Source organism: Accipiter gentilis, chromosome 13 (genome assembly GCF_929443795.1).
Source record: "Accipiter gentilis chromosome 13, bAccGen1.1, whole genome shotgun sequence".
Taxonomy (NCBI): Eukaryota; Metazoa; Chordata; class Aves; order Accipitriformes; family Accipitridae; genus Astur; species Astur gentilis.
This window is the reverse complement of record NC_064892.1, coordinates 17,201,577-17,213,849: the sequence shown is the minus strand read 5'-3', so window position 1 is coordinate 17,213,849 and position 12,273 is coordinate 17,201,577. Positions and strand designations below refer to the sequence as shown.

The 12,273-nt window shown below is 35.8% G+C and overlaps 1 protein-coding gene across 14 annotated transcripts in view; it reads right to left on the bottom strand.

Annotated features, from left to right (window-relative positions):
• MYCBP2 (MYC binding protein 2) overlaps positions 1 to 12,273 on the bottom strand; it is a 205,306-nt gene that overhangs the window by 65,230 nt on the left and 127,803 nt on the right. For 11 of the 14 annotated variants that reach the window (XM_049815912.1, XM_049815905.1, XM_049815906.1 and 8 more), the window contains 6 exons: positions 11,847 to 12,059; positions 9,193 to 9,248; positions 8,627 to 8,742; positions 6,450 to 6,547; positions 2,199 to 2,315; positions 1,278 to 1,418 (listed from right to left, as the gene is read on the bottom strand). In XM_049815912.1, the coding sequence (XP_049671869.1) occupies positions 1,278 to 1,418; positions 2,199 to 2,315; positions 6,450 to 6,547; positions 8,627 to 8,742; positions 9,193 to 9,248; positions 11,847 to 12,059 (741 nt within the window). The remainder of the gene's footprint in view (positions 1 to 1,277; positions 1,419 to 2,198; positions 2,316 to 6,449; positions 6,548 to 8,626; positions 8,743 to 9,192; positions 9,249 to 11,846; positions 12,060 to 12,273) is intronic. The other 3 variants (XM_049815914.1, XM_049815917.1, XM_049815911.1) reach the window with 2 other exon arrangements.

The following is a 12,273-nucleotide window of genomic DNA, read 5'->3' as shown; positions in this document are numbered from 1 at the left end:
AAGATTTTAAGCAAAACTTAATTTTTTCCATGTTTTCATATATTCTACAACAAACTACATAAATATGCCTGTCATCACAGTGTTTGAATGACTGATGGATGTCTGACTGCAGAAATAATTTGCTTTGCAAATGCAATATCAAAGTAATTTCCAAAATAAGGATTTTATTGAAAGAGATGTCCAAATAGAATTATATCAACAAATAATTTATAGACAAGAAGGTGAACAGGAAGAAGATCTAGTCACATCATGTAACAGTATTTGTCAGAACACGGGCTGCAGCCACAGGGGATTTATGAATTGCCAGATTTGGCTACTAGCAAACAGTCCAGTTTCACTGGAACTGGGAATATCTCAGTTCTTTTATGATTGTAAACATGAACAGGATGACATTACTGGCTGCAGGTGTTTAATTTGGCCAAATATTTGTTAATGGTCTTCAACTGCAGCAGCAGCTCACTCATATAAGACAAAGCAAATCTAAATAGCAGTATTTGCAATTAGATCTGGTTCTCACATTCCAATCTGAAGAAACCAAGGTACTGCCCAGTCTGAGAAATGCACAAAACCAGATGAGCCAGAATGGCCTGCACTTTCATAAATTTTTTTGAGAAATCTTGGTTTGGCTACTATATTTTTTTTCTTTATTTTTTAAATTTTTTTAAACTTTATCTTGTTTCCAGAAAAGATGTAACCGTTGAATTGTAGTGATACTGATCACCATTAAAGTTATCCAGATAAATTATGCTTACTCTTATTATAAATTCAGTCTTGATGCTCTGGGATTCTTTGGTAGCTAATAAATTGATAACTCAGGATTCAGGTGTAAAACTCAAAAAAATATACACAAAACCCAGCAGAGCCTAGAGAACTTTTCAAGTTTTTTTAAAAAAAGCCTCAATTACATTGATTCACTGCAGGCTGCAAGCCTCTTCTGAAATCATGGCATCAGTAGACCACTTTACAGGCATCTTGCATCAGAAACACCTGGTGCAGACCACAATCTAATATGATTATACTTTTGTACGCTCTTATAGTGGTCCTTGCACTTTTGTTTCTCTTCTAGGAGAAAAGGCTTCAACGTAGAAAGCCTCATCCCTTTCTACACTCCACCCTCATTACACAACAGCCCTCAAAAATGCAAACACATAGAAGGTAGTATTTGGTAATTAAAATATTGTTTACCTCAGGACTCTTTTGCAGCCTTAATTAAAGAAAGTCTTGTAATGAGGATAGAGTGTACTTTTGGATATTTTTCAAAGGCACCTTTTACTTACGTCAACAGGTACCAGAAGGCTCTTGCCAAGATGTTGGTTAAAAGAGAGACACCAGGCTTCAGTGTAACCATTCATGTTAGGAACATACTTCTTTATTGTCTCATCATTCAGCCTCAGCCAAACACCATCATCATTGTGGATCTATGGGAAACAAGCAACAAAAACGAGCCATGCCCTCCTGTAACTGTTCTGTAGCTAGTAAGGATTCAAAGACTTCAGACAAACAGACAATAATAGCAAGGAAGTAATGATCTCCACTGTGCTGACATAATGTAAGAAGAAGTAAAGAGGAATATTGACAAAATCAGAATTTCAGAGCAATGGGAGGCATATCTTTTTAGAAGGCAAGGTGCGAAGATAAATTTAAATCAGATCATGCAATAATAAGAGTTGCTTTGAGAGAAAAGAGGAAAGAAAGCCAAGCTTCCATAAGCGTCATAAATTCCCCACTTTCCATTTTTCCACTGGTGATATAACTTATTAAATTGCAAAAATAGTCCTTGTATATGAAGTTATACTGTAAGAAAAATACATGCAGAGTAGTCTAACACACTAGTGATCTCTCAGAATTGTAAGTGAAAGATGTAATGAAAATGACACCTACACCTGAATTTTTGTGTAGAGTTGAAATAGTAAGTCATGAACAGCTAAATTCTTAGAGATATTATTATAAGATTAACTCTAGGAATTTTGTTTCCTCATATCAGAGTCCCAAAAGTTTGTTACAGGTTCTCAAGTAAGTAAATGAAAAAGAAATGACAGCTTGAAAAACTAAATTAGTAAATATTTAGATTTTTGCAATTTATACTCTTGTGTTCTTAAGTTGTATATATCAACATCTAAACATGAAAAAACCCATTATTTGCATGAATTAACTTTACATCTTAGCCCAATTTTCAACAGAAATGTCTTATTAATTACCTCGTCAATGAAAGTGATGGATCCATTGACTTTCACTATGCCTATTTGCTCACTCTGAAGGGAAGGGTGGCTACGGATACGAAGCCCTGCACTGTCCTTGGCCACAAATTTGCGAACCTAAGAGAAGCAAAGGAAGACAGTAAGGAAGAAAAAATTGGAACAGAGCTCTCAAAGAGTAAAAAGAAATAGGCTTAACAGATTCTGAAATGCTAGTGACAAGATGGCAGTCTTAGAGTTACAGTTTGTTGCTAGTTTCCCATGGCTGCTGTGTATAACTTCTTTTTTATATATCACCAATAAAGTCATAATGTGCAAAAAAGCCCTAAAAAGTAAAAGTGAATTGACTCAGTCTTGGAAAGATCTCTTGTTATACCACACTATTCAGTACAAGACTCCAATTCTTTCAACTGCTCCCCCCCTCCATTTTATTCACTCTTGCAAGTTTCAAGGGTTTTGCCTTTTCAAATTTAGTATTTCCAGTAACCAATCAACCTGGGAATACCCGTTCTTATTTGTGCTACCGTAATATTGTTTAGTCAGGTTCTTGGCCAAAATTTGAATTTTTTTTTTTAACTGAAGAGTTTAAGTAGCCATTTAAAAATAGAAAAAACAACAGATCTTTCTACTTTATTTTTCAAACAAACAGCTATTTCAATAGTTCCTCCCTTGTTCATAAGAGGGTTAGATCAGATGCTCCTTGTTACTAGTTTGATTTACTACAGCCCCCAAAATTGCCCAGTTGTTGTTCTCTATCATTTTTTTTCTCCATTCAAACACATTATCAGGCACCTGTCCCATAGAGAACAAACATAAGCCATTTTGGTCTCTAGTTTTAAAAAGTGCGTATTTTCTATGCATGTGGTATACAACCTTTTTCTTGGAAAGTTATTTTCATACTCCACACATAAAACTGAAAAAAGTATCAACTGAAGTATGGACTCAATCTTTAACTTAACATAAAGCACAGAATGATATGGAAAGAATAAACTCAGGAAAAAGTAACAGCTAACTGCATGAAGTAATTTCTTTTTTTTCCTGAAGAAATTATTTAAGAAATGGTATTTATTTTAAGGCTAATTTAAGAAAAAAACAGAAGCATGTAAAGAATTTCAACTGTGATGTACTCCAAAACATGCAAGGTTTTGCTTACTAACAATCCTGTTACTCCAAGAATTTAGATTTCTCTCAACAGGCAAAATTAAGACTTCCAAGGTCCTTTTAAAAATATAAGGCTGAATCACTGCTGACAGCATTCTCAACATAGACAAGCCTATAAACAAAGCCTTGCAAATTAGGGGTCCCTGCATTATTACCCCAAAATATTACTTCAGAAAGTCATGTGAAGGGTTGGCTAGAACTTGGATTAAAAACTTGAATTTAGAGGAAGAACAACTCACACTCAAGCTTTGGATGTGCACAGGCCTGGAAAGAGCATCTTTCCCCTTTGCAGCAGCTAACTAGGTAATAGAAAACTTAATGCTGTAACTACAAACTGTTCAGGCATCAGATCCACTGACAGACAATACAACAAAAAACAGATGAAATGTTCTATTATGTTCATTTCTGAGCATCACGAAAATCTTAATTGTCCGAGTCTTCTTTCTGCTATAGCACCTCTTTGCTTGGAATATTTCTCTCTGGCACAATAGTTCAGCAACTCTGTCCTCTAAAAGCCCCCCAGTCATTTCTTCCTTGGAGCATACACAAACTGGATTCCAACTAAAAGAAGCAACTAATGCAGAAAGGCTTAGCAATTAAGATGTACATCAGTGCACAGCAGTTTAAGAGCTTTGTTGCCATGCCTTCTTATTTGCTGAATCTGAAAAGAGGTTCTCCTAGTAGCACAGAAAACTGCGTTATATAGGATAAAGCAACCTTAACAAGGGGTGAAGGGATGCACAAAACCATTCCCTGCCCAGAGCTTTTGGGTTTGGTGGGGTTTTTTCAACTGATGCTAGGTACTTGTTCAGTCATGACAGCAGAAACGGTCAAAACATGTTAGTGACCAATCATTCTGGTACCAGTCTTGCCCCTTCCAATTCAGATAAACTAGGACTGCTTTCTTCTAGTTGGTTCCAACTCCCCTGAACTACATTACATAGCTTGAAAAATGTTTCCCTCAGTAGCATATGGAATGGAATTTCCTGCAAATTAGTTAATCTAAGTTTCACAGCCAATGAGGAGGCAGCAGTTCTTATGGGTCATATACTCCAGGCTGAGTCCAGATCACTATGGTAATCTCCTTTACCGACATGAATGGACAGGAAAACCACATTTTCATCTGACTTCAACAGAGTCTAACAGAGAATGAAGAAATCAATACAAAATCATAATACATTATCCATTTTCAACTTGTGATTCAAGTAAGGTTTGACTACAAAATTGGAACGTTCCACTGCCTCAATGAAAATATTTTGGTATTTCTAGTTGATAACAGATCACCACTGAGAATGCACTGTTAGTGTCTTTTGGTTGTAACTATCTGAATTTTTGGGCTGACGAAGAAGAGGAAGAGGCTTCTAGAGCTCAACTAAGCCCTTTTTCTCAGCAAAACATGATTTGGTATATTGGACTGTCTCTGATACAAGTCTAATCTGCGTTCTTGGCTTCAGAAGCATGGAGCACAGTGAAATAATCACCTTCTGTATTATTTATAATATTGCTGTTCATACACAAAGAATTATTCTAACCCAGTTTGTTATGTGATTTATTATAACACAGAAGAAAGAAGACTGATAAAATGATTTACCATTAAAGATCTAGTATGTATTTGCAGCAGGCTCTACAGATGCTATATACAGGACAGAAAGATGGCTCCTCTTTCAAAAAGACTACAACTTGGAACAAGAAACAAGACATGCAAGCAGAACAACACAGGGAGATGATTGAACACCAAGTAACGCCTCAGAACACCAGAGGCCTAACTTTTATCAAGTACTTTTAACTGTCATAAAGACTGTTACTTGACAAAATGTAGCTATTACGTATGAACTAGTCACCTCAATTTCCACTGTAGTAATTGAAAAGAAAGACAGCACTTCCATCTAGCAATTTATCTCATCTTAGAACAGATGTTTCTCACACTTTGGTGACAGCAAACACCACATACGATTATCAGCTTGGATGGAGATATATTAAGTTCTGTGAGCTGAATCTCACCCAGTAGGAATTGGGAGTTTCAATTAAGATAATGAAGTAACCAGGAAGTCTTCCTTCCGAGAGAGGGGAGAAAGCCTAAAAGTATTTTTTTTGGGGGGAAGGGGAGGGAAGCAACAAACAAAAAAAACAACAATGAAAAACCTCAAATGCAATGAGGGATAAAACATTGTGTAGAAACTAAAGGTAAATTTATTATTTTTATTTTGAGGTGTAGGTCCAGGGAAAAGAATCTTGTTAGTGGCAGGAGCAGACACTAGATACATATATAGACTGGGGAACCATACAACAAAGTTACTGTCTCTAGATTAATCTGAAAATTGGAAAAGAACTAAACCAGGATGCGCTGTGTAGGTAAAGTTGGCAAACACCTGATGCTTTCTGTAACCATGTATTTCTTAGCCACCTTTGCAGTTGTAATAAGGCAAGGAAGGATAACCTTGTGGTATTTCAGAATTCCACATGTTTTAATTCATGTTTATTCAATTAAAAAAATGATTCAGCACCTCATTTAATAACCCTTCCTTTGCATCTAAGAGGAAGTGGAAGATGGTTCCCTCATCTGGGCATTTTCCTTATAGGACTGCCACACCACCTTTCACTTTTCTTCTGTTATTTGTGTCTACTTTAGTCCTTCAGGGTGGAACTATAAGGTGAAATAGGGAAGTCAAAAGCTACAGAAAGGGTAACTTTAAAAAATAAAACCATGATATTCTAAGAAAGGAAGATACCACTAAAGAAACTAATTTTGGATTTTATATGGACTGAAGAAAGATCCTTATCACAAAACAAAAAATCTTTAAAAAGCCCTTTGTACAATTAATTTCATACTACAATATCAAAGATAAAGAACTAATAACAGTGCAGAATGCAGTCTGTGACTTTCATAAGAGTTGCACAAGGTTTGTGCGACAAGCCAAGACTAAGGCAGTTTTTGTAGAGCTTCTAACAATTTAATTAATGGATAGACATTTTGTGAATATCCATAAGTACTGTACCACTATAACATGATAAAGTACGTATTAAACAACAATAAAATCCCACCCAAATATAACTATCAGGGGTGGGGTGGGGGGTTTTTTCAGTTCTTCAAACCTTGTTTGGCTGAGGCTCTGCTTTTGGTTTAATAAGTTGGGTTCCAGGAGGTATCATTCCCTTTGGAGGGTCTTTTACTTTCACTTCTAGTCCAGCATCTATAAGCAAACAAAGACTAAGTTTAAAAAAAAGATATAAGGGGATATATCAGTCAAACAGTAACTACAGTTTATCTGTGCTACAACTCAGAGTAGGCAAAATGACCACTTGCTTATCTGTCTGCCATAAACAGCACTTGCAGTTGCTTTCACATTGTTATTTGATACCTGTTACACCTTGTGTACACAGCACTAGTAAGTAATTTTGTATCCTAATAGTGTCTGCAGGGCTATGTTTCAAGAAATAGTGAACACAGAAGAGTTTGATGTTTGAGGGGACAAGTGAAAGATCCTGGAGAGGCAATAGCTTATGCATGCTGTACTGCTGCAGATGCTAATTGCAAAATGTGAAAAAAAGATAAAAGTCTTCAAAATCAAGTTATGCAACCAGAAAAGGCCTGTAATATAAACAGCCAGCATCTTTAATTAACAACACTGTTATAAAACCAGAAAGTACCGGAAAATATCTCAACACAGTAACATTCTCAGATTGTGAAGAAAAATACATGTAAAGAAACAGTTCAAACTTAGGTAACAGATGGATGTAACCTTGAGTAATAATCTTAAAAGAAATAGTTTCAGCAATCACTGTTAAAGCCAAACTACAAATTAATGGTCTCAGTAGATCTTTTTGGGTTTTTTTTTGTTTCATTTTACAGGGTGACCCTTTGAAGAGCAACAACTTGAAGCAGCCAGACCTAGTGGTAAAACTGTTGGTTTCAGTAACTTTTTTTTAAACAAGCGTGGAAGTAACAGAAGGAATCTAGAAGTACCAAGAACATAAAAGGCTTGAAACAGAGGAGAAACTAAGTGCTACCAGTACTTAAGTGGTTAAAAGCTGACAGAATTATGGGTCAAGCATAGGTACATGAAAGCTTGAGAGGGGATAGTAAGATACTATGATTGAACCAGAACAGAAATTACATTGAAGAAGAATAGCACAGATAAGTATTAAGAGTATACTCACACCTGTTATTAACCAAGGTCAACAACTGTATTCTAGCATTTCTAAAAGTTAACCCTACACAATGACTGAGGATGGTAGAATCCATGTAAAAATGTAACAGCTGATTCCAACTACAGTGTAAAACTTGTCTCCAGGGATGGCAAACTGGAAAAATTACAACTGAGTGCACTGGAGGCTCCTATGAAGGAAAATGTTCCTGTTTGAGGAACAAACATAAGATTCATAAAAGATCATTAATGGTTATCTTCTGTAGGTAGCACAAAACGGATCATCCCATTCCAATCCTATGTGAAATATGTGTGTTTGTATTTCTGAGTACCACTTTATGTATTTACAAAAGGTGGTCTACAGTATTGGGAAAGAGGAACTGCTGGTGCTGGTGAACTCAAACCCTCCTATCAGATCTGGGCTTAACTACAATGCCTTCAATCTCTCTGCTACCACCTTCACCATACCACCACTAAGACTAACAAGAGAGTATTGAAGATACAGACTTTTTTTGGGAGGGGGAATCTTTCCACAACATGCTATAGTATCTCATAGCATACTCCCAAGGACCAGGAAGACAACTAAAAGATTTTCAGCATGGAAGAAACCCAAAGGATTTAAAAATTAGTACAAATAATTGAGACTTAGGGTAGAGTATCAGTTAAGACCTCACTTTCTCAATTCTTCACAGAAGAAATTACATTATTTACTCCTGCACACAATTTCTGCTTTCCTTAGGTTCCTCAGTGTTTCGGGTTTTTTTTTGTTTGTTTGTTTTTCCACCTTTAACTATACATCTCTGTCACTCTCAGCTGAAACAAGACATTATTCTTGCAACAGTGAGAGTAGGTAATAAGATACTCTATTAATCTGGTAGTCTAACCACATTATAAATACGTGATTTGCCACATATGTCCCTATTTCCATAACAGAATAGCTGTGGTCTTTTTTCTCTTTTGAGAAAGAAGAGAGAATTAGATAGAAGGCTTCTGAACCAAAACTTGGGTGCTAAGTTTTGCTATGAACTGTAATAATAAATCTTAGGAGCACCAAGACATACGTTTATCAGTATACAAAGCGGATTTAATATAAATTTATGCTTAAGTATAGTGAAAATTAAGTACCTATTTCAATGCCATCTATAGTAACATGAATGGTATAGAGACCAACAGCTCCAGGAGTCCAGTTCGCACAGTATGTACCATCATTATTGACTCTGATCAACATGTTTTCACTGGGTCTAGGCATAAAAAAAAAACCACCAAAAACAATTGAAATCATTAAACAATTATTGTCTTTCTGGAAATCATCTGTAATACTTAGTTTGAAAACTATTTTTTCTGTCAGGTCATCTAAATACCATTTTCCCCCATCCAATGTACGAACCCCATGTTATTTATTATGCAGTTATAACCCTCTGGCACATTTATTTATAGCAAATGATCAAAGAACACCTTCAGAGAGTAGATAATATGAATAAGGAATCAACATTAGAACAATTAAGAATGAAGGATCTTAAACTAAATCTATAAATGTAAGAAAAAAAATATAATAATACACAATTTTTATAGTGTTTCTACCCTCAGACAAGATTACCTGGCAGTGAAGGCTTGTGAGTCTGGGTGTAAGCAGAAGTGACAGGACATGCTAATTTAAGTCTATAATAAAAAGTAATTTTTTTAATGTTTACCTCTTTGGTGTTGGTGAAGCAAAGCGTAGTTCTTCAAAAGAATAATTTTCATATGCCTACAAACAAATTAAATTCAACAAATATAAAATCAACAGTTACCAGTTATACTACGGTCATGAATAAAAGAAAGAGTATTTTCTCAAAGAACACACTAATCTAACTTTACACTTACCAGAAGCATTGATCAGGGAACCAGAAACAAATTCCAAAACACAAAACCACAGACATATATATACACACACACGAAAAAAGTATCTTCACTTTCTCTTTAAATTGCCATTATTCAGATAATAAAGATAGCTATTGCTAACAAAAACCTTCATTCACAGTCAAGTCTTTGAATCTCTTCTAATCTCACTTGTATAGAAAGCCTTTGAATGCAGGTAGTGTCTTGAAGACCATGTGAAGATAAGAAAGCAGATGTTGCAGGTCAAAAAATGCAAATCAGCCCAGTGGATTTATCAATGGAATTTTGGATCTTCTTTCTTTCTACTCAAAGTGAAGAAGAAATTCCCTCTGGATTGAGGTGATATTTCCATTGATTCCCACTGCAAAGAAACCTGGTTCACTTTCACAGATTCTTGTGAAATAACTGCACTGATAAGGCCCATAGGAAGTGAATAACGATAGTCCTAGAACTGCCTGAAGTACCTCAGCAAGAATCTTGCTGGGCTGCAATGGTTGCTGAGTTATCAGATTCCCGTGTTAAATCAAAAACAACAGGGGGAGAAGAGGTGAGATAAGAACATTTGAACATTCATGCAGATCAGCCATTTTGGGTCTCTACACAAGGATATAGTTTTGGGTATCAGTGCCCCAAACATGTCATGATTTGTTGTCAAGAACTAAGAAGCTAGTTTCTAATCATATTTGGATGTTTCTATCAAGTACTGATACAACATGCAGGCTGGTATAAAACAAAAAGGACCAGGGACATCTGCATTTTACACTGAAATGAGTGCACTCAGTAATGCAGGGAGGGAAGTAGAAGAAAATATATACACTTTCTTGAATCAGAAAAGTTGTTAAGCTAATCAAATACAGCAGGTAAGACATTTGCATCTCCCAGAATGTCAGACAGTCCTTAATTTAACCAGTAAAATATCAGCTATCTTCTGAATGAAAAAAAAAAAAAAAAAGTCAGTCAAAGTTTTGGATGGCAAAGACTTAATCTGAAAGGAACCTCTGGAAGATTCCCCAAGAAATGTGTTAAATATAGAAGTCAAGCATGTTTCAACAAGAAGAGACAGACACTTTTTGTATTTTACCTTGGTGCGTGTCTTTCACTTTTTAACTTTTATCTTTACAAAGATTTGTACTATTATTATTTATTATTAACTAGCTAACATCAAGCATTCCTCACTTAAAGGGTCCATCAAATCTAGAAACAAATTTCTAGACACCCTGCACTTGCTCCACCATCATTTACTCCAGAGTATTGAATGCGTTGCGAGATGTGCCACCATAACAGTTGCATGAGCAGATTTGACACCTATTACCGGAAAAGAAGCAGCGGGTACTGGTGACCAATGGTTATCAGAAATTGCATCTGGGTTCCAACTTTGAATAAATAATGTATTTTTTTCCCCACTCAAGTCACTGGTAAAATTACCAAGTAGCATCAAGCCAAGAAGTGATCTTTGCAGTACCCCAAATAAAAAAAACCAAAACAACAAACAAGCCAATCACACTTGACTCCTTGATATACACTTGCTGGTTGTAAATACCTTTTCAGACATGTGATTTAACAAGTTTTTAAAGCATTTGTTGCACACCATACTGATTTCATAGTTCTTTCATTGATCCACTAAGACACTATTTAGTAGCCAGTTAGGCTATTTACATATAGCTACTGTAGCACTATCCTCTGCAGAAAACAAACCTGTACCCTCTAAAAGATGCTAGTTTGCTGATTTCCCCCCTCCATAAATCCATACTGATTATACCAAGTCTTATCCTTCTCTAACTCCTCATTAAAGAGGTCTTATTAAGTCGTCCAACCACTAGTTATACACATCATGTCACGTCTCTTAACTGGGTCAATATGTTACATATATGTAAACTTATCACAGGTGTTAAATATATTCAAATCAATACTAACTGCTCAGTTTTCACCTCTTTAAAAACTGTTCTTGGCAAAGTCTCTGAGGTGATCCATTTGACAATGGCTAATTTCAACAGATGCTGTTTAGTATTTATGCATTGATACACAAATCATTTGTATGACCTTTTTACTATGCTGAGCTCTGATTTTTGTTCTATGTTCACCAGTTCTAGTTTTTAATATAGCTTCACTGCAACACTCCAGCTCTATATGGATACATTGGTTTGGCTTCCCCTCCACCATTTCAGTAGCTGTTTTCATTTCTCCCGAGTGACTCAGACTAGTTTGTTAATCAGTGTAATCAAAATCAAAGACAACTTTTCTTTTTAAATGCTAATCCAGTTTATAACTGCTTTAGAGATCAGGCAATTGGCCCTTTTGATGTACCTAGTTTTCTGCTGGACTTAAATATAATCAAAGTAATTTGTAATTAATGTAGTTTTACATTGTGACCAAACTGAAATGTACTTTTTTCCTTCTCCTTTGCACTGCTTTACACACTTTGAATCCTGAATTTTATAGTTATATTGCTAAATTGACAGTAATTTACCTTCATCATTGTAATAGCAATATATCGAGCTTCTTTCACTATCATTGGCTCATAGGAAGAATCAAGCTTTGGTGAAGGAAGTCCTCCAAAGGTCATGTCGCTGCTAGGGGAAGCAGCTGTTGCAGGACTCCCTGGTATCCGCTGCACCTTTTTAACTTGTTCTTGTTGCAAAGATGTTTTTTTCTGAGAAACAGGAATAGCTTTGACTTCTACCTGCAATAAGACATGCAATACAGAACATGGTTTAGGGAGAAGACACACACACACACACATTCTTTTATATCTGATAAGTTACAGCAACAAAGTGCTTAGAGTACTCACTATAAATCCAGCTGTGTCAAATACCTATGTGTCTACACTTAACAATTTGCGAAGCCAAGCACAGCACCTCTGAAAAATGTATACGTACAGGAGAGAAGCACTCAAA